The sequence below is a fragment of the Elephas maximus genome, chromosome 11 (genome assembly GCF_024166365.1).
Source record: "Elephas maximus indicus isolate mEleMax1 chromosome 11, mEleMax1 primary haplotype, whole genome shotgun sequence".
In the NCBI taxonomy this organism is placed as follows: Eukaryota; Metazoa; Chordata; class Mammalia; order Proboscidea; family Elephantidae; genus Elephas; species Elephas maximus.
The window spans coordinates 55414988-55438049 of NC_064829.1; the positions used below are offsets into that span (position 1 = coordinate 55414988).

Sequence of the window (23062 nt, forward strand, 5' to 3'; positions counted from 1 at the left end):
AGAGACTAGAGGAACCCCCGAGACTATGGCCCCCCAGACAGCCTGCTAACTCAAAACTGAAGCCATCCTGAAGTCCACCTTTTAGCCAAAGATTAGACAGGCCTACAAAACAAAACAATAACACACACGTGCTTCTTAGTTCAGTCAAGTACATGAAACCAAATGGGTAACACCTGCCCAAAAGCAATTAAGAGAAGGCAGGAAGGGACAGGAAAACTGGATGAATGAACACAGAGAACCTGGGGCAGAAAGGGAAAGGGGGAAAGTGCTGACACAATGCAGGGACTGCAACCAATGTCACAAAACGATTTTTGTATAAATTTTTGAGTGAGAAACTAATTTGTGCTGTAAACTTTCACCTAAAGCACAACAAAATTAAAAAAAAAAAAAAAGGCAGTACGTATGTGACAGGGTTGAGTAAGATACTGATGTGAATTTCAGGGAAAGCACTAGCACAGTGCCTGGCACACAGGGAGAGCCCAAGAAATGTTTGTTCCTTCCCTCCCCCTTCTCCTGTCACAAAAGGACATGAGCTCCAGTGGAGGGTGCAGAGAGGCCCAGCAAGTCAAGACTTGCTCACAGTCTCCCAGCTGGTTGACAGCAGAGCTGAGTCAGGGATGAATAATTCAGGAAGTTCCTCCACCCTCTAGACTGGCTGGCATCCTCCATCTGTTGCTGTTAGTGAGCCTCTCCCCTGCCAAGAAATACAGCCAGAAACAAGGATGGCAAGACTTCATCTCACATACTTGGGACATGTTACCAGGAGGGATCAGTCCCTGGAGAAGGACATCATGCTTGGTAAAGTCGAGGGTCAGTCCAAAAGAGGAAGACCCTCAATAAGATGGATTGACATAGCGGCTTCAACAATGGGCTCAAGCATAACGATTGTGAGTATGGCACAGGACCGGGCAGTGTTCGTTCTGTCGTACATAGGGTTGCTATAAGTTGGAACTGACTCAAGGACACCTAACAACAACAACAAGTTCTGCTCTGACTTGGGACTGCCCTTGATCACTCCATCTCTGCTGCAGACATCACCTGGTACCTCAACCAAGTCATTAAAACTGCTCCATGCATGGGTCTGAAACCCCAGTTTTCCCATCTGGAAAGTGGAACTAACAGCCCTTGCTTCATTCTCCATCTTACCAGGGCTTTTGCTTTTTGTGGGTTATACTGCTCCATCTCAAGCAGTCCCTGCATGGCACAAATGGCTAAGTGCTTGACTACTAATCAAAAGGTCGGCAGTTCGAACCCACCCAAAGGCATTCAGAAGAAAGGCCTGAAAATCTGTTACTGAAAGGTCACAGCCTTAAAAACCCTATGGAGCAGTTCTACTCTTCACACATTGGGCCGCCATGAGTTGGAATCAACTTGACAATAAGTGACTTGGGTTTTTTTTTTTTTTTTGGTCCCATCTCAGTCTCTAAAGACAATTGACTTGAGAAAATAGGATTACGAGAAGCACAGCAACGCTAGGCCACTTCTAGATTTTGCTTCTGACAGGACACCAAAGGACTGCATTCTGGAGTGAGCCACAGCAATCCCTCTTAGCTGTGGATATAGGTCATTAGGCAGACATCAAAAATTATGCTTCCTGTGAGCGACCTTCTAAGATGCTCAACTGGTCTCACCCCTTCAGGAGCAAGGAAGAATGAAAAAAACTAAAGATATAAGGAAATATTAGTTCAAAGGACTATTGGACCATGACTACCATGGCCTCCACCAGACTGAGTCCAGTACAACTAGATGGTGCCCAACTACCACCACTGACTGATCTGACAGGGGTCACAATACAGGGTCCAGGACAGAGCTGGACAAAAATGTAGAACAAAATTCTAAACTCACACAAAAAAGACCAGACTTACTGGCCTGACAGAGACTGGAGAAGCCCCAAGAGTATGGCCCCTGGACACACTTTTGGCTCACCAACGAAGTCACTCTTGAGGTTCACCCTTTATCCAAAGATTAGACAGGCATATAAAAAACAAAAAGAGACTAATGGGGCACACCAGCCCAGGGGCAAGGACTCGAAGGCAGGAGGGGACAGGAAAGCTGGTAATGGGGTACCTAGGGTCGAGAAGGGAAAGTGTTGGCATGATGTGGGGTTGTTAACCAATGTCATAAAACAATATGTGTACTGTTTAATGAGAAACTAGTTTGTTCTGTAAACCTTCATCTAAAGTACAATTTTAAAAACATTAAAAAAAAAAGATGCTTCAATTTTTTTGTGTGTAACGACATGGGAAGATGCTCACATGATAATGTTGCTGAAAAATGCAAGTTACAAAACTGCACTATCTCCAAAAAGAATTATACACAATAAGCAAATGTATGGGAAATGGAAGCATTATAACAGATATTAACAGTGGGTTTCTTTGGGTGATGGGATGATGAGTGATTTTTAAAATACTTTCCTTTGTCTTTTTTAAGTTTACTGTAATGGGCATATGATTCTTATTATTGGAAGTTACTAATAAATGCCCTTTTCTCTTGAATCATGACCTCCCTCCAAATATTCTGAACTTCCCCTGAACCTGCTAGACACGTGAGAGAAGCAATTTCTCTGCCCTTCTTAAGCTCTATCAGCCTCCAAGGTGAGTTAGTCACCACCTCTTCTTTCAATGCTGGAAAGACTATCTCTCCCCAGTTCTAAGGGGAAGGGATGCTGGCATCACACTCAGGAATCTGACAGGTATAAATAGTCCCACGTGGTCATGTCAGGAGCCCAGCTCCTCTCAGATGCCATGGGACATCCAGCAGCCAAGTCAGATATGGGCACCAGGCTGCACTCGTCCTGCCCCCTCTGTCTCTGCACGCTCGAGGCAGGCTCTGGCTGCCTTGATCAGCAGGTGCTAGGCACCACTAAATAAGAAGACAAAAAAGGTGATGGTGGTGGTCCTGGACATTAGCTCCCCTCTTGTGGGCTTTAGCTTTGCAGGTTGAGGAAGCCTCATTTCAGCCCGTCCAGGGTCAAGCCTGCAGAGAGCCTGGCTCTGTAATTCCTACCAGCCTTTCCCCAAGAGCTTGTCCCACAAACAGCTCTCCCCTCTTGGCCTCATTCCCTCTCCAGAGCTTCTCCAGGGCCAAGAAGTCTTCCATGGGGCCACAGTACTCTGGGCCCCAACAACCACTGGCTTGTACAAAACGAGGCTCATGCATTCAGCTTTCTATCTCACCCTTCCCACTGCCCCCAGCCTCTAGGTGCTGCTGCTGCTGTTCAAGAGAATGGGAACACAGGGAGGTGACTGTATCACGCAAGAGCACACGTCTTAGACCTCCGCCAGCCCCTGGGGTACAGGAAAGCTGCCCTGGTTTAGGAACCTACACCCCAGACTTCTTTCAAGCCTGGTACAGACTCTCAGAGAACACCAAGACCTGATATTCATTCCACGCTGGGTAGGAACACCAAGAGCCCACACCTCTATTTGCAAATTCACCTCTTCCTCCAGGTGAACTAAGCCATATGACAGGCATGTGGCTTGTGAAGTGAGAGTGTGCTGGATTTCAGCCTCAACTGCCCCCATAGCTGAGTGTCTTTGTTTAGTGCCCAACCTGCACAAGTGTATGTGGCAGCCCTGAAACTAGATCCTTTAGCTTTGTCTCATTTAATCCTCACCACAACCCCATGAGGCAGGCAGGTATTATTTCCCCATTTTATACCTGAGACTCAGACTGTAAGAGGTAAAGTAACTTGCCCAACAACAGTCAGCTAGTCAACAGTGTTGTTAGCTGCCGTCGAGTCACCCCCCAAATCATGGTGACCCCATGCACAATGGGATCAGACTGTTGTGATCCATAGAGTTTACACTGGCTGATTTTCTGAAGGAGATTGCCAGGCCTTTCTTCCTAGTCAGTCTGGGTGCTTCACTGAAACCTGCTCAGCCATGTGGCGGTGCATGAGTGCACTGGCTGAGAACTGAACCCGGATCTCTCACATGGAAGGTGAGAATTCCACCACTGAACCACCAATGCCTCAGTAAATGGTAGCGCTGGAAAATGGACCTCAGACTTTTGAGACCCCGGAACACATGCTCTTAATCATTTCAGCACACTCACTCTCCCTGACTGTGACAAGCCAGGTTCTCTGGGGGTTTTCTCAGTAAGCACCCTCTCCCCCCGATCCCAAGGGCAACAGCACTTCAGTGAGCTCAGTGCTATTTCTAGAGACACAACAGCTGCTGTCTCAAGATATCACGCTACCCATCAGAGCAAACGCACAGGAATCAGAGTCTAAAAATTGCAGCCTGACAATTCAAAGGAACTGAAGTATCTTCCCAAATAGGCACAGAGAGAGAGGCAAGAGGGGCTACACCGGTAACAACTGCAGGTCCCAGCTGCCAGGAGAGACCCTTCTCAGAGGCCCCTGGTGATGCCACACTCTGCTCTGTGGCCCAGGATGTCACTTGCCTTCCCTGGGCCACGGTCTCATCAGTACAGAGGAATGACTACAGATGTTTTGGGCTATCAGACTTGAAAGCTAAAGTCTGATGCTCTAAATGCAACCCCTGCTGGCCCTGTGGTTAATCCATCCAAGTGTGAACTTCACTTCAACCCTGAAATGTCATTCCTGGGGCGGGGTGGGACAGAGTCAGGAGCAAAGCCTGACGCGGAGATTCACTCCTCTTTCCTCCAACCAGCCATTCTGCAGGGCCCCAGATCTAGTGTCTAGCACATTCTCTGCAAGAGCACATATGAAATGGCCTTATTTTCTGGGCCAGACCAGGGAGACCTGCAAAGCTCTCCTTGGTAAAATTCAGCTTAACAGCCTGGACTGCACTGGTCAGCATTATACATTCACCGTTGAAGCTGCTGCTGGTGGCTTCTGGCCACCATCCATCCCCCCAGGTGCCCACGCCAAGAACTGCATCCTAGTTGCCTCTCCCCACTATGCCTCTTCCCAAATCTGGCCACTCCTACTTCCTCAGTAGCCCTCTTCTCCATCCCAGGGCCAGGGGCATGGTTAGGTCCTCTGCTGTCACCTGGGTTAGCCTCTCAGTCTGGAATACTCTTCCTCGCTGGGTCTCACCCATCAGAAGTCAGTCCAGGTGTCAGCTTCCTTTGGCAGCCTCTGACCCTCCCTCTGAGAGCCCCGCCCCCGGGCACACCTCCAGCCCAGCCCTTGTTATACCGAGTTACCTATGACTCTTCTGTTGCCTGTGCGTAACCCTCAATGGGTGGGGAGGACTTTTTTCTCTTTTACACGTCAACGATTTACTGATCATTTACTATATGACAGGTACTGTCTTAGGTAAGGACACACTGACTAGTCAGGCAAAGTCCCTGCCCTCATGACAGGAGACAAAATATTTATTCACGATAGTGCCAGGTAGTGATGAGCACTGTAAGAAAGTAAAGCAGGATAGGAAATCGGAGGGTCCCTGGAAGGGGTGGGAGGTCGAGAATACTTGAAGAGGGGGCACTTGAGCAGTGCCTTAGTTACTTAGTGATTAGCTATGTGTGGCTACCTGGAACAAAAAACTGGGACGGCCTTTAAGTGTCTTACCCTGTGAGTGTCCGCTGATTATCAGGGGGACACCTGGTCCTCCCAGGCCAACCCCATACCCCTTTTCTTTCCATTCTCCATCTATTCCTCTGCTCTCTCTGTCTTGCTCCTTTCTGTGGCCTCCTGCCTTTGCTAAGGGACTGGTATAAAGCGTTAAGGACAGCTGGAGGCAGCAACCACAGAAGCCATGAGGAAAGCTGCAACCCCCAGAGGAAGGGAGGAATGGGGTGTTCGGGAGCTGACCTGGGGTGAGGAAGGGGTGAGGCCCTGACAGGAGCCCTCAGTCATCAAATGGAAACTTCTCATTTTACAGAGGAGAACAAGGCCCAGAGAGGGAACGGCACATGCTCTGGATGATGCCGTGAGTTTGGGCCAAGCTGGGACCAGGCTCTACCTGGGAGGTTCACCCAGGGGTCCCCAGTGGTGACTGAGCAAGGCAGGAGGAAACCTTCATGCTCCTCTCAGCTCGGCTGGGGCCCATGTGGGTGCTTTAACCTCAGTAACCTAGAGCAGCTCACAGGAGAAGAACCCTTGGCCATCTAGGTCACCTGCAGAGCACGTAAGTGTCTTTTACCTCCTTTGTGTCAACCCGAGAAGTAGCTGGGATATGACTCCAGTTCTACAGATGAGAAAACTGAGGCACAGAAAAGTTTGTGTAAGTGATTCTTTGCCCAGGAGACTCCATTTGGTGCTTCAGGGCAACAAGGCATGGGGGCCGTGGGAGCTCACAATGACACCACCTGAGGAGTCTCACACACCGACGACCCTGCCTCACGGACAGCCTCCTGTCTGCAACCTTACTTCTGTCAGTCAGGCCACGAGAGGCTCCTGTCAGGTGCACGAGGAAAGGGGGAAGCCACGCCATTTTTGCTTGGTTTTGTTTTTCCAGCACCGGCCTAGAACAGCCTGCCAAACCTGACTCCCCAAATTCTTCCAGCTGGAAGGAGCCCAAGAGTTCTACCCTCCACCTGCTTTTTTTTTTTTTTTTTTTGTCCTGTTCCACAGAAGTGAAAATTGACCAGATAGGCTTATGCTAAGCCAGCCTGTAGGCCTTAATGCAGGAGTACACGCCCAGGGCTGTGCCTGTCCCTCCTTCAACAGCTGTCACCTCACCTGAGATTTCACCATGAAAAACTCTTTCTCTTGGGGTAATTTTGGGGTACTGGCACGTCTAAGGAAACCCTGGTATAGTTAAGTGGCTACGGCTGCTAACCAAAAGGTCGGCAGTTCAAGTCCACCGGGCGCTGCTTGGAAACTCTATGGGGCAGTTCTACTCTGACCTATACGGTCGCTATGAGTTGGAATTGACTTGACAGCAATGGGTTTTTGGTTCAGCGCTCCTAAGGAGCCCTGATGGCACAGTGCTAAGAGCTACGGCTGCTAACCAAAAGGTTGGCAGTTCAAATCTACCAGTCACTCCTTGGAAACCCTATGGGGCAGTTCTACTCTGTCCTATAGGCTCCTGTGAGTCAGAATCGACCAGACAGCAAAGGGTTTTTGGTTTTGGAGTTTGGCACCCCTGGCTCCTCTTTGGAATTTAGAATTCCCAAGAGCAGGTGGAACACATCATTTTCAGTGATAACAGTCAGGAAAGCACTAAGCAAGGGGCAGGGGAATGGGAAGCCGGGAGAAGGCACAGAAGATGAAAAGTGGGAAAGGGGGAGATGAGAGACATAAAAGATAATTCTGCCTAAGCCCAGCCCTGCAGCACTGATAACAATATGGGAAGGGAATATGCACATAAATTAAATTGAGTCAATATGGTCTTTTTATTCCAGCTCTTTTTTTTTTAAACAACCAGGAACTAAGGGCAAGAATGGAAGTAAGAGAGGGTTTAGAAAGGAAAGCCAAGGAGACCTAACCCAGGCCTGGGTGATCTTCCTGCATCCCAGAATAATCCCTCTGTGCAACACACCAACACCTCCATTAGCACTGGGACTCGAGAGTCACACCGCATGGGGTGTGCTCCAACTCCACCACTTGCCACCTGGAAGTTACTTAACATTTTGTGATTCAGTTTCTTCATCTATAAAATGGGGGTAATGGCAGCACCCACCTCAGAGGCTTGAGAGTGAGTATTAAATGAGACAGTACAGGTAAGACGCCCAGCACCGTGTCCGGCACACAGTTAGCACTCAGTAACTGTTGGCACTGGCCGTCAAGATCCAAGCCAAGTCTCACCCCTTCACGGAAACGCCTCTGACTTCTACACTGAGCTCCCAGCACTCTCACCATCTGTACCACACAATTTATTACCTAATTATACACTTTCGTGAAATAATTAGGGAACAATTCAATACACCATAATAGAGTGCTAAACTGAATTCAGTGAAGTTCCTTCCAGCTCTAAAATATGACAACTGTAAACCCCATATCGCATGGAACATGCTAGACACATACTACCCAGTCCTCAACTCAGAGAGCAGGCTCTGGCCTGGGCACTCAACACTCACTTGGCTCATGATTCTGCAGACAGTGCTTTCTTGTGTCATCAGCTTGGGGCTTGCTCTTTTCCCCTGTGTCTGGTGCTACCCTCCCACTTAGGAAGTCACCTGTACCCCAACCCAGAAATCCACCGGGATAGACAGCTTGGGGTGGTGGGCAGCCTGGGCCAGCTCTGCTCTAGTCAGAAAGAAGAGTTCCTGGGGTTGCCTTTCCACATCTCCTCTTGCCAACCCCGTGTAAGACCAGGAAGGCCAAGGTTGGTGTGGAGCCTGGAAGAAGGAGCCAATGAGACCAGCCAGCAGGCCATCTGTGGGCTGTGCCTAAAGCTGAAGGGGCCAAGGACCTTGGAAATGTACTCACAGGCTCTCCAGCCCAGTTCTCCAGGGTAAGGGGCTGCTGGGGGTACAAGGGACACCTTAGCTAACATGAAAGGTCCACGTGTATTGGACAGAGCCCTGGTGGCGCAGTAGTTAAGAACTCAGCAGCCAACCAAAAGATCGGCAGTTCAAATTCACCAGCTGCTCCTTGGAAACCCTATGGGGCAGTTCTACTCTATCCTATTAAGTCACTATGAGTCAGAATCAACTCCATGGAAATGGGTCTGTTTGTTTGTCTGCTTGTTTGTTTTGGTAATTACAGAAACAGTCCTCCATGCACACACGTCTTACAGAAGGTAGAATGAAAGGGGAGCCTGGAGGGCTGGGGCTATCAGAGAAGGCTGCAAGGAGGAGGTGAGGCAGGAAGTGGATGCTGATGGAAGGACAAGGACTTGGACATGAAGTATGTTTAATGCGGCTGAAGCACTGTGGCCATGGGCCAGGCTGAAGGTCAGCTCTGGCTGTTAGGATAGACTCCTACCTCAGTTTCCCCCAGCCCCTGTGACCTTCCCCTGGGATGTCCTGAGGCAGAGGATACCAAGGGCGCTGCTGCCTCCCTCTGCCCTCAGAGTGTCACTGGACAAATGAGGAATCAGGACAGGCTAGAAGAAGCCAGCCCAGGGCTGGCCAGGGAGGAAAAGCATGTTCCTCACCTCTCCCACCCCACCTACCTTTCTCAGGATCTCCATGTCCCATGGGGAGGGGGGGTGTTTGGGAGAGTTTCCCAGTCAGTTATAGCACAAGTATACCATCTATCTTCACTGGCCCCTCTCTACTTTTTATACACCACCCCTCACCCTTCAGTCTCCCTTTTCCCACACAGCTGCCCCCTACCTGCTCTTCTCAAGAGAAAATTCTCTGATAAATCCAAACTGTGGATGAGTTAGTTTATTATTCCAAAGCATTCCCTCTTTCTGGGGATTAATCTTCAAAGGCAGTGCCAGGAGAGGACAAGGTTAAATCCAATGGAATAAGTGTCTAATGGAGATTCAGGGGTACCAACATTGAAGTTTGCTTTCTTACCAATAGAGTCCCTGGGTGGTACAAAGGGCTAATGCACTCAGCTTCTGACCGAAAGGTTGGAAGTTTGAGTCCACCCAGAGGTGCCTTGAAGAAAGGCCTGGTGATCTACTTCCCAAAAAATCAGCCATTGAGAACTCTATGGAGCACAGTTCTACTGTGACACACATGAGGTCGCCATGAGTTGGAATGAACTCGACAGCAACTGGTTTGGTTCTAACTAATAATCTTTACTATTTCCCTGGTGAATTCATTTTTTATTCAATTAATATTTTTGAGCACCTACTACATGGCAAGTGCAATACTGGGTTCTAAGAATTTAAAGAAAAGAAGTACAATAGCTGTCTAGTGAAGGGCACAGAAACATAAACCCGTAATTTGAACAATGTGATGAGTACTGCCTTCAAAGACCCTCCCTACTTGTTCAAAGAACCTATTTCAATGGAAGCATTTGCTGATTAAAACTATTTCTATCTGTTCATTAAAGCAGTTCCTCTAAGGGTACTTATTGGCAACCCTTTGTAGACCCCCACTTAAATTAAGGCCATACGTCAATGCATATTTCACAATTCATTCATTTTCCACTTCAGCCTGGCCCTCCGCCAGCCCTTCTCCACTGCGAAGCTCTGACTCCAGCCTATGAGCACTGTCTGGCCTGGATTTCCTTTGGGGTCTTGTTTAGCGTTTTCCAGGCTGACCATTTGTACCTGCTCCTTCTCCTTATGGCTCCTGGTGAGAATATTATGAGTCATTTGCTTTTTTGTCCTTCTTTATCCTTTGGTTACATTTGGTACCTCCTAACTTTCCTTCAGAGCCCTGGTGGCACAGTGGTTAAGCACTCAGGTTAAGTGTTCAGTTGCTAACCAAAAGGTTGGTGATCTGAACCCACCAGCCCACTTCCCAGGAGAAAGATGTGGCAGTCTGCTTCTGTAAAGATTTACAGTTTTGGAAACCCTAGCAGGTCCACTCTGTCCTACAGGGTCGCTCGGAGTTGGAATGACAGTGGGTTTGTTTTATTGTTTGACTGTTTTTTCACTTTACTTCCCATTAATAATCAATGATACCAGGTTGCACTACACTTCAACATACCACACAACCACAGACAGCAAAATATAGCATGCACTGAATTATTCAATAGGTGAAGAATACTGCAAAGCTCTTCACGTATTCCAGGCACAGAAAATTGTTAATTGGGATGATGCGCTTTCGCTCGGCAGAGCACTTTCCATGGTGTCCTCATTAGGTCCTTCCCTAAGCTTTGCAAATTTGCTGCCAGGAGCTGTTTCACCCATTTTAATGACGCAAGAAGTCGCCCATATACCAAGGTAAAAAAATCTCCAATATAGGGTTCCATTCTAACTACATTACCCATTGTTTCCCACATGTGGGAAATATATGTATTGTAGTCTCTCACATATGTAGGTGCTTTTGGAAACAACCAGGAATTGGGATTTGAAATGGGATTGTCCCAGGAAATTTGAGATGTGTGGTCATCACAATTATTCTGTGACTAAGGGAGCCTTGGTCAAGTGGCAGCTTTCCAGAAGGAAATCAACTCAGCTGGTACCAATGTTTGATAAAGGGCACCTGAATTCCAAAACCAAGCTGGCAGAGGCCAGCGAAGTTTCTAACCCTGAGCAACTGAGCCATCTCAACTGACAGGGCATGGGAGGCTGGCCTGAGTCATTGAGAGAGGTGGAGAGAAAGAGAAAATAAAGGGGAACAGAGATAAGAAAGGGAGTAGGAAGTGGAGGTGAGAGGAAGGAAGACAAAGAAAGTGACAGGAATAAAGGGAGAAAAGAAAATAGGCAGAGCAAGAGGGGAAGAGAAGCAAGAAGCAAAAAAGGGGAAAGAGGGAGGAAAGACAAAAGGTGCTGGCAGGAAAAGAAGTTAGAAACAGAATCTAAGCAGTGGTCTCGGCAGCTATCCAGGGACATCTGCCCAGAAACAGCTTCCCAGAGGCCTGTCCCATCTTGCTCACTTGACTAGTATTTTCTAGCCAAAACCGCAGTGAACTTTTCAAGGAGTTTCTTCACATTAGTTTCCTAGGGTTGCCATGACAAAGTACCACAAACCAGGTGGCTTAAGATAATAGAAGTTTATTATCTCACAGCCTAGAGTCTAGAAGTTCAAATTCAAGGTGTCAACAGGGCCATGTTTTGTCTGAAGTTGCAGGGGGAAGATCATTTCTTGTCTCTTCCAGCATCTGATGGTTTCCAGCAATCTTTGGTGTTCTTTGATTGGTAAATATATCACTCCAACCTCTGCCTCCATTTTCACGTGGCCATCCTGCCCTGTGTCTGTGTAAGACCAGATTAACCAGTAAGCAAGGTATGCACGCGTTGACAATAATCAAGGTACGCATGGGATTACTTGTGTTTGGTGAACAATTTCACGTGGGTTTCACCATGTCTTTGTAAGTAAGCACAAGTAAGCCCGTGCCTATCTTGCTTATTGAGCAATTCATTCCTGTGTCTGTATCTCTTCCTTTCTTTTATAAGGACACCACTCATATTGGATTAGGACCCACCCTACTCCAGTATGGCCTCATGTTAACTTACTGAGAGCATCTTCAAAGACTCATTTCCAAACAAGGTCACATTCACAGGTATGGAGGGTTAGGACTTCAACTTATCTTTGGAGGGGCCACGATTCAATCCATAACCAAGTCCTTCCCAGGGAGGTATGCAACACATCCTGAGAGGCAGATACTTGCTGACTTACCTAGCTGCCAGGTAACTAAAGGGTATGTTGAGCGAGTGGGCGGGTCACCCAGTAAAAGGGTCAACATTAGAAGCTCAACATTTGGAAGGAACAGCTCTGTGGATGCCTCACTCTCCTAGTATGACACTGAACAAGGTCCCAGAGGCCAACCAGCTGTCCAGGGCTCCTACCACAAACTTTCCAGATGGAAAGAACTGGAGTCCTAGCAAGCCATAAGAAGGTCCCTTAAGCCTGGGCCGTGGTGTGCAGTGATCTCCACACCCTCTGGCCCGTCTGTGAATGCGGCCCCTATTGGTTTCTGGCATTGGATCCATACCTTCACTTTTTCAAAGCATTGAATGAAAATACTACGCATTGGGGGTACCTGAAAAACACATTACTTCTCCTCTGCAGATTAATTTAATGCTTTGGGGTCAAAATTAATAGCATGAAAACTCAGGCCTCTTTGCTAGGGAAATGGATCCGAAAGTTAACCTGTACTTTGAAACACAGGACAAAACAGCTTAATCAGCCCCTGGAAATCCCTTAGCTTGTAGGTTCCAGCCATATCCAGCTCCAAGCAGAAAGGGCATCCTGCCTTGTCTGTGAAAATTCCCCACAGAGCCCCCGCAAGGAGTGTGCTGCCCCACTTGAGAATATTCCACTCTAATTCATTCAACACATAGCCACTGAAGTCCCACTCCTGACTCTATAGAGTGCCCTTAGTTACTACTCTTAGCTTCAAACACTACAACAGATCAAGAGAAATGACCGCAGATGGCCTGAATATCAAATCTCAGTGCTGTCTTGATGGAAATGATGCTTCCCCAGCCAAGGTCAGCCTCATCTGTGGGCACAGCAGGCCCTGCCTGTGCAAGAGGATTTCAGAGGAGCAAGCACCCACCCCAGCTGCCCAGCACCCACCCCAGCTGCCACCCACACACACCCACACACATTTGCAAGCTGGTGCCCGAAATCCCTGCAACAGGGGGCAGTGCTTCCGCCCCACCCCAGACTCCCCACCCCACACCACCAGTCCTGACAGAGAGGGCACCCAGAGACTATTATGCACAAGAGAATTCAGCACCCACCTTCCCTGACAGCAGGTGTGGCTGGGTAATCCTTTGTTGGGATGGGAACACACAGGACCTTGGGCATAGGCAAGGAGGGGAAGAGGTTGGAAGATGTTCCAGAAGGGCAGGAAAAAGGCTGCGAAAGGTGGCTAAAGACACCAAGAGCGAACGTCAAGGTTCCCTACCTTGCTGTGATTGCACCCTTCCTTCACCTTCATGACCACTTACCCCTCATGTCAAAGAAAGCAAGGTGGGGTCCCCACATGAGGTGAACTTTGAGTCATGGTAACAAGCCTGGTCTTCCCTGAAGGCAGCTCTGTGGGGTAGGCAATGAGGCGTGGCTTCCCCCCTCCCTGGCCATTCATGGGGTCAGTACCTGGAGCTGGAGTCACTGCCGCTCTGCACTGCTTGATCATCGGTGATATTAAAGAGCCCGGTCCAATTGGCCAGCGGGTCGTCACTCTGCCAGCCAAACTGGAGTCCTCTGGCAAAAAAATGAGGCAGTCGGTACTCGGGCTCATTTGTGGGGTTGTATCTGTCTACCAGAGAGCCACATCCTGTCACTGTGCCCAAGTGACACAGCACGTTGACCATGCACCTAACGAAGACGAAGTTAACGACTCCAACCCTGAGGATGACAGCGGCCCATCACAAAGTTCTCTGCTCTTCTGAATCCAGCAACTCATCTCACCTTTGCAGGCAGAGCTGAGATCACACCTTTTACACAGAAGGAGACCGAGGCTGAGAGAGATTAAGTCACAGAGCTCTTCAGCCCCCATACATTGCTTCCCCACTGTCCCTGAATGCCTGCCTTGAAAAAGACTTACACCAGAAGGGCTTGAGTTCTCTAGCACTTTCTCCTCTAATTCAGAAGCCAGATGCCTTTCAAAGCTTTCAATGAAATCTGGAGTTTTCCAACATGTAAGGACACTAACCCAAACTCAAACCCACACTGTCGTGGAGTTGATTCCGACTCATACAGACCCTGTAGGACAGAACAGAACTGCCCCCATAGGGTTTCCAAGGCTGTAAATCTTTACAGAGGCAGACTGCCACATCCTTCTCCCGAGAAGCAGCCAGTGGTATTGAATCGCCAACCTTTCAGTTAGCAGCTGAGCGCTTTAACCACTGCACCACCAGGGCTCCTTATTAGGACACTAAAAAAAAAAAAATTGCCATCAAGTCGATTCCAAATCATAGTGACCCTATAGGACAGAGTACAACTGCCCCATAGGGTTTCTAAGGAGTGGCTGGTGGATTCAAACTGCCGACCTTTTGGTTAGCAGCTGAGCTCTTAACCACTGCACCACCAGGGCCCCAAATAAGGACACCACTACTGGTTTAAGATGAGAGGCTGAACACACATCTTCGCCCCCTCCCCAAACCTGACTAAAATGACAGCAAAGGAATAAGTAAGGCCATGAGCATGGGAGAGGAGGCAATAGAAGGGGCTAGTGACAGAATGCTGGAAGATGAAAAACAGGTGGGTAATGACATCGCCCAGAGACAGTGGAATCCTGACTGCGTATAAAGGAGCAAATCTCGACACAGCGTACAACCCCAGTAAGGCTCAGGAACGGGACGCACCAGGCGCCACTGGAGGCAGGAGTGCTTAATGGGGCTGAAAGCGGGGGAACTGCCTGAAGTTTATATAAGAAGCATTTAGACGCCCCCGACCTGAGTCCCCTTCCCAAGCTAAGCAGTCCAGTCACTCCCCTGCCCACACACAGAAGTCAAGAGGTTTGCCTTCTGCGGACGTTGACTCAGAGAAGTTCAGCACTGTTCTCATCAAACCCAGTTGCCGTTGAGTCAATTCCGACTCATGGTGACTCCATACGCTTCAAAGTAGAACTGCACTCCACAGGGTTTTCAACAGATGATTTTTGTGGAAGGAGGTCAACAGGCCTTTCCTCCAAGGCTCTTTGGGTAGACTTTCGAACTGCCAGCCTTCGGTTAGCAGCTGACCACATTAACTGTTTGTACCACCCAGGTATTCCTCTCCCTATATACTGAGACACTAAAGTGAAAATATCTGGGTTTACCTGAAAGTCTGCTTGCTGAATGCACCGGCTTCAGAATGCTGGTACCACCAATCCAGTCCCACAGGTGAGTGTACAGGCTTCTCAGGAGAGAAACTGATTAGCTCAAAAAAAAAAAAAAAGACTATGGTGGAAAGGGCTGGTGTCCACCTGATCATCCTGGGACAGGGTTTCTCAGGTGGCACTACTGATACTTCGGGCTGGACAGCTCTTTGCTGGGGGATTGTCCTGTGCATTACAGAATGATCAGCAGGGTCCCTGGCCTCTACCCACTAGATGCCAGTCGCATCCCCCTGCTCAGCTGTGACAATCAAAAATGTTTCCAGACGTTGCCAAATGTCCCCGGGGGACAAAATTGCCCCAGGTTAAGAACCACTGTTGTAGAACAATGCCTACCACAGAGCTTCCAGTAACCTTCTAGTGACTGGCTTGCCCTTGGTTTGCCCTTAAATATGAACAAGTGGTCAAAGACCATTGGCATATAAAGTTTTAACTCGAAATCAGAGAGTAAAACAAATAGGGAAAAAAAAAAAAACTTCAATAAATAGCCTGTAAGCCCTGGTGGCACAGTGGTTAAGAGCTCAGCTGCTAACCCAAAGGCCAGCAGTTCGAATCCACCAGCCGCTCCTTGGAAATCCCATGGGGCAGTTCTACTCTGTCCTATATGGCGGCTACAAATTAGAATTGACTTGATGGCAACAGGTTTTGGTTTTTTGGAAGCTAAGGGATGGGACAGAAGATAGGTGTTGGAGGTGCCGTTGTATCTGCCACTAATGAGCTAAGTGGCAGGTGTCACATCTTCGCACCTCTCTAGGCCTTTGTTCCCATCTTTCAAGTGAACTTTCTAGGATGTCTCCAAGGTCCTTGACCGAAAGTATCCTGGAGCTGAGTCATTTCTCCAATGCCCACCCATCTCCCTCCTCAGAAGTTTAATGTCTGTGCTAGCCTGTTCTCCAGACAGATTCAGGGCTGGGGAGGCCCCTCAGGCCCAATTGCAGAGGGCTGCACAAGGAAGGTGCTCCATCAATGCTGGGCCAAGTGCCTGCTGACTCTCCCCTCAGACTCTCCAGTCTCCAGGGCAGAGGTGAGCTGGGATGGGAGAGGAACAGGCACAACTCACAGGACGGAGCCTGAAGCCCAGACAAAATGCTTACCTAGTTCTCAGTCCATTCAGAAAACAGCACTGCTCCAGTTTTGCTCTGATTCAGTAGTTATTTATGTTTATTTGCTTGTTTTTTTTCTTTCTTAATTTGAAGGGATTAGTTTCATCTCAGGGGGTAGTTCAGTGGAACAATTCTTGCCTTCCATGAGGGAGTCCCAGGTTCAATTCCTGGCCAATGCACCTCAAGTACAGCCATCCCCTATCTGTCAGAGGAGACGTGTGTGTTGCTGTGCTGCTGAGCAGGTTTCAGCGAAGTTTCCAGACTAAGACGAACTAGGAAGAAAGGCCTGGCGATCTACTTCCAAAAATCAGCTAATGAAACCCCTATGGATCACAACAGTCTGATCCCATTGTGCATGGGGACACCATGAGTCAGGAGCCAACAAGTTTCATATCAGAGATCAGCAAGGTATTTCTTAGAATTTGGGTTTGGGAAAGGAAGGGAAACACCATTGAGCTTTGACTATGAGGCAAGCACTTTACTTTACATACATGACCTCAATTCCTACCACAGCCTCACGCAGGAAGTCTCATTGTCTACATGATACATGGGACTCAGAGAGGTTTAGTGATTTGCTGAAGGTAACAAGGCTAACACACACCCAAGCTAAGAGCTGTCTGACTCTACAAGCCTTTACTCCTAAAAGGCTTTACCAGGTTGTCTCTAGGCCAAGAAAACAATAATATTTCCACCTGGGAATTGGCAGATTAGCCTGGTCAACATAGCACTGTTACTCTCCCACACAGACTTTCCAGTGGTGAGAATCCTTCCCATGCTTGCAGAAGGACGGGCTACTCAGCAAGCATCAGTTACAAACCTTTAGGAGGAAATATGATGACACAGAAAGGTTCTCACAATAAATTCAGTGCAAAAAAAGCAGGCTACAACAGGGATGTGCAGTTGCTGTTTGCCGTCAAGTCAGTTCCAACTCATGGCAACCCCATGTGACAGAGAACTTCCCCATAGGGTTTTCTAGACTGTAATCTTTACGGGAGCAGATGCCCCGGTCTTTCTCCCACGGAGCTGCCAGGTGGGTTCCAACTGCTAACCTTTCTGTTAGCAACCAAGAGCTTAACCGTTGTACCACCAGGGCTCCTTGGATACACAGTGTTTTTGTTGTTGTCAGGTACCTCCAAGTTGATTTTAATTCATAGATACCCCATTTGACAGAGCAGAACTGCCCCCATAGGTTTCCCAGGCTGTAATCTTTATGGGAGCAGATGGCCAGGTCTTTTTTCCTTAGAGTCACTGGGTAGGTTCAAACCGCCAACCTTTCAGTCAGTAGCCGAGTACTTAACCATTGCACCACCAGGGCTCTGTGGATGTGCAGTAGTGATCCCATTTTTTAAGGCTTTCTGCCAAAAATCTGGTTTTCTTTGAAAGGTGGGGTTACAAGTTTATTGCTTCTTTTTTATTTAGCAGCAAAGTTGTCTTGTCTCAAACATACTGTGTACATAATTTTCAAAATTTCTTGGCTAAGTGTAGGAACTGTCCATTTGTTAGTCAAATAAACCCCTATAAGGTTAAAATGGCAAATTTTACCATTTTATTTATTTTTTGTTTTTTTAATATATATTTTACCACAATAAAAATTTTTTTATTGTAGTTTAGATGAAGGTTTACGGAACAAACTAGTTTCTCACTAAACAGTTAGCACACATATTGTTTTATGACATTGGTTAACAACTCCACAACATGCCAACATTTTCCCTTCTTGGCCTTGGGTTCCCCATTGCCAGCTTTCCTGTCCTCTCCTACCTTCTAGTCCTTGTCCCTGGGCTGGTGTGCCCATTTAGTCTCATTTTGTTTTATGGGCCTGTCTAATCTTTGGGTGAAGGGTGAACCTCAGGAGTGACTTCGTTACTGAGCTAAAAGGGTGTCCGGGGACCATACTCTCAGGGTTTCTCCAGTCTCTGTCAGGCCAATAAGCCTGGTCTTTTTTTGTGAGTTAGAATTTTGTTCTACATTTTTCTCCAGCTCTGTCTGTGACCCTCTGTTGTGATCCCTGTCAGAGAGCTCAGTGGTGGTAACCGGGCACCATCTAGGTGTACTGGACTCAGTCTGGTGGAGGCCATGGTAGTTGTGGTCCATTAGTCCTTTGGACTAATATTTCCTTGTATCATTAGTTTTCATCATTCTCCCTTGGTCCCGAAGGGGTGAGACCAGTGGAATATCTTAGATGGCCGCTCACAGACTTTTAAGAACCCAGACATTACTCACCAAAGTAGAATGCAGAACATTTTCTTTATAAACTGTGTTATGCCAATTGAGCTAGATATTCCCTAAGACCATGGTCCCCACAGCCCTCAGCCCAGCAATTTGGTCCCTCAGGGAGTTTGGATATGTCTATGGAGCTTCCACGACCTTGCCTTGTACAAGCTGTGCTGGCTTCCCCAGTATTGTGTACTGTCTTACCCTTCACCAAAGTCACCACTTATCTGTTGTCTAGCTAGTGTTTTTCCATTCCCACTCTTCCTCTCCCTTGTAACCATCAAAGATTGTTTACTTTTGTGTGTAAACCTTTTCATGAATTTTTACAGTTGTGGTCACATACAATATTTGGCCTTTTGTGATTGACTTATTTCACTTAGCATAATGCCCTCCACATTCATCCATGTTATGAGATGTTTCACAGATTCATCGTTTTCTTTATTGTTGCGTAATACTCCATTGTGTGCATGTAGCACAGTTTGTTTACCCGTTCATCTGTTGATGGGCATCTAGGTTGTTTCCATCTTTTTGCTATTGTGAACATAGCTGCAATGAACACTGGTGTGCATATGTCTATTCATATGATGACTCTTATTTCTCTAGGATATATTCCTAGAGGTGGGATTGCTGGAGCATATGGTATTTCTATTTCTAGCTTTCTAAAGAAGTGCCATATCACTTTCCAAAATGGTTGTATCATATTACATTCCCACCAGCAGTGTATAAGAGTTCCAGTCTCCCCACAGCCTCTCCAACATTTGTTATTTCCTGTTTTTTTGATTCGTGCCAGTAATGCTCGGATGAGATTGTATCGCATTGTGGTTTTTATTTGCATTTCTCTACTGGCTATGATCTTGAGCATTTCCTTATGTATCTGTTGGCCGCTTGGATGTTTTTCTTTGGTGAAGTGTCCGTTCATTTCCTTTGCCCATTTTTTAATTGGATTATTTGCTTTTTGTTGCAGAGGTGTTGAATTTTCTTGTAGATTTTAGAGATTAGACCTTTGTTTGACTTGTAATAACCAAAATTTTTTTCCCAGTCCGTAGGTTCTCTTTTTACTCTTTTGGTGAAGTTATGTGATGAACATAAGTGTTTAATTTTTAGAAGATCCCAGTTATCTAGCTTACCTTCTGGAGTTTGTATGTTGTTGGTTATGGTTTGTAACCTCTTAATGCTATGTATTAGGGCCTCTAGTGTTGATCCTATTTTTTTTTCTATGAACTTTATAGTATTTGGCTTTATATTTAGGTCTTTGATCCATTTTGAGTAAGTTTTTGTATAGGGTGTGAGGTATGGGTTCTGTTTCATTTTTTTAAAGATGGACATCCAGTTTTGCCAGCACCATTTGTTAAAAAGACTGTCTTTTCCCCATTTGATGGGCTTTGGGCCCTTATCAAAAATCAGGTGATCGTAGGTGAACGGGTTTACATCTGGGTTCTCAATTCTGTTCCATTGGTCAGTGTATCTGTTGTTGTACCAGTACCAGGCTGTTTTAACTACTGTAGCTATATAGTAGGTTCTGAGGTCAGGCAGTTCAAGTCCTCCTACTTTATTTTTCTTCTTCAATAGTGCTTTACTTATCCAGGGCTTCTTCCCTTTCCATATAAAATTATTGATTAGTTTCTCCATCTCTGTAAAGAATGTTTTTGGTATTTGGATCGGGATTGCACTGTATTCGTAAATCACTTTGGGTAGAACTGTCATTTTCACAATGTTGAGTCTACCTATCTATGAGCATGGTATGTTTTCCCATTTATGTAGGTCTCTTTTGGTTTCTTGCAGTAGTGTTTTGTAGTTTTCTTTGTATAGGTCTTTTACATCCCTGGCTAGATTTATTCTTAAGTATTTTATTTTTTTAGGGGTTATTATAAATGGTGGAGTTTTCCTGATTTCCTTTCCATTGTTCTCTTTATTGGTGTCTAGGAATCCAACTGTGAATATCAAATTTTAAGTGAAATTATTTTGTTAGTTGCTATCGAGTTGGCTCTGACTCATGGCCACAGTAGGTACAACAAAACAAACACTGCCAAGTCCTGCACCATCTTCATGACCATTGACATGTTTGAGGCCATCGTTGCAGCCACTGTGTATTTTGAGTGCCTTCCAACCTAGGGTGCTCATCTTCCAGCACTGTGTTGGACAGTATTCTGTTGCGATCCTTAGGGTTTTCCTTAGCTAATTTTTGGAAGTAGATTACCAGGCCTATCTTCCGAATCTATTTTAATATGGAGGCTCCACTGAAACCCGTCCACCATGGGTGACTCTGCTGGTATTTGAAATACTGGTGGCCGAGCTTCCAGCATCATGGCAACATGCAAGCCACCACAGTACAACAAACTGACAGACAGTGCTGGAAACTATTTAAATAAAGCTAATTTTTAATTTAAAAAAAAAAAAAAAAAAACCCTGTGAGGAGAAGGTGTTTAGATGTATGAAGAAGGATAACAAAGGAAAAATAAGTGTTTTTCACTCATTCATTTATTTAACAAACATGTACTGACCATCTACTGTGTGCCAGAAACTGTGCTTAGTCCTGTGACAAGAAACAGAGAGAGCAAGCTCTAGTTTTCAAAATGCACACCACAAAGTTGAGGTGATTAAACCGACACACAGGAAAATATTAGCAGATGAGATAAGGCAAAATCAAGTGCTAAAAAGGGTGCTATATCTACTTTACATCTAATGTATTTTAAAAGGATGGGGAGAGATTTGAGATAAATACAGCAGAATGTTAACATTGTTAATTTTCAATCATGACTAGATGGTGCCAGCTACCACCACCGACTGCTCTGACAGGGATCACAACAGAGGGTCCAGGACAGAGCTGGAGAAAAATGTAGAACAAAATTCTAACTCACAAAAAAAAGACCAGACTTACTGGTCTGACAGAGACTAGAGAAACCCCAAGAGTATGGCCCCCGGACACCTTTTTAGCTCAGTAATGAAGTCACTCCTCAGGTTCACCCTTCACCCAAAGATTAGACAGACCCATAAAAGAAAATGAGACTAAAGGGGCACAGCAGCCCAGGGACAAGGACTAGAAGGCAGGAGGGGACACGAAAGCCGGTAATGGGGAACCCAAGGTCGAGAAGCGAAGGGTGTTGACATGCCATGGGGTTGGCAACCAATGTCACAAAACAATGCACTTATTAATTGTTTAATGAGAAACTAATTTGCTCTGTAAAGTTTCACATAAAGTACAATTTTAAAAAGAGAAAAAAAATTACAAAAAAAGTATTCTAAAATATTTTTTTTAATCAAGTTCTTATAACGGTGGTGGAATAACCTAGAAAAGGATAGTGGTGATGACTGTACAACATGATCAGTGTAATCAATGTCACTGAATTGTACAGGTAAAAATTGTTGAATTGGCCAATGTTTTCTTATACCTATTTTTACCACAATCAAAAAATTTTTCTCCCCTCCTCCCCCCACCCCCCCCCAAAATTAAATGTTTAACTCTACTAAACTTGTCATCACTAACAAGGCTTGGAGCAGGCAAGGGTGCCTTCTTGGCCTCAGTCAGCCTTGCAGAATCACCAGCATTTTGCAGGTTCATGCTGATGTTGACTGCTGTCCTAAACCTAGGAAAACAACTTATACGAAGAATTATTCAAATTGGTTTATTTAAGACTGGATTTGGATATTTATAGGCCCCAAGCACTGAAAAGTTTATGGTGCCACCTCATGCCGATACTTACTCAAAAGTTATGTGTGTGTTAAAGTTAAAACAGCTTCCATCCAGACTTTCTGATTATGAAGTGTGGGGTAAATTCACCACAGCTCGGCTTTTCTCTGTTGTTGTGGTTGTTGCTGATGACAACTCTGCTTAGCCCCGGCTCCTGTTGTGTAACCCACAGTCATGTAATTCAACCCCCTGGTCTCTTGGCAATAAATCCTACAGCATCTGAGGGTGGTGAAGGCAGCCTGGATTTCCCAGAGTTTACTACCAGGGAGAGAAGTTCAGGGCAACAGACAAAAATCACGTCTCAGTGAAGCAATTTAAAAAGAGAGGGAATTGCCCTTTAGAGAGGCGGTATCTCCATTAATTATATCCTCCCCAAAATGTAAGGAGCTATCTTATTAGAATTTATGCCAGTGGATTAAAATATATGTTCCAGACACAGGGATAGGCTTCTACGTTATCTCAAATCCTCCTAACAGCTCCATTTTCCCATTTCACAGATGATGCAACTAAGGCTCAGAAAGATTAGATTCATAACCTGCCCAGATATTATAAGGATCAGAGAGAGACCAAATCTGATTCTAAAGCCCATGCTTCTTCCTCCTCCCCTTTTGCCCCATGCTCCCCAGGTTCCTTCCAAAAATAAAACAAGTGACTTTTCCATTATTTCACTTTTGTAATATTATTTGTGCTGCTGTCATGGTTGTGGACCATTTAGTGGCGGAGTCTTTATATAAAACAAGCCATAGAGTATATTAAGAGGAGCCCTGGTGGCACAATGGTTAAAGTGCTCAGCAGCTAACCAAGAGGTAAGAGGTTTGAACCCGCCTCTCAGCAGAAGAA

The 23062-nt window shown here is 46.3% G+C and overlaps 1 protein-coding gene across 5 annotated transcripts in view; it reads right to left on the reverse strand.

Moving 5' to 3' along the window:
* Positions 1-23062, reverse strand: part of ST8SIA5 (ST8 alpha-N-acetyl-neuraminide alpha-2,8-sialyltransferase 5) — a 79635-nt gene that overhangs the window by 29867 nt on the left and 26706 nt on the right. The window contains exons 1-2 of one of the 5 annotated variants that reach the window (XM_049901736.1): positions 15164-17817; positions 13498-13605 (exon numbers count right to left, since the gene is read on the reverse strand). The exons of 1 other annotated variant lie outside the window; for it this stretch is intronic. In XM_049901736.1, the coding sequence (XP_049757693.1) occupies positions 13498-13605; positions 15164-15396 (341 nt within the window). In that variant the 5' untranslated portion in view covers positions 15397-17817. Of the gene's footprint in view, positions 1-13497; positions 13606-15163; positions 17818-23062 lie in introns of those variants that run through there. 3 more of the 5 variants (XM_049901737.1, XM_049901735.1, XM_049901738.1) reach the window with 3 other exon arrangements.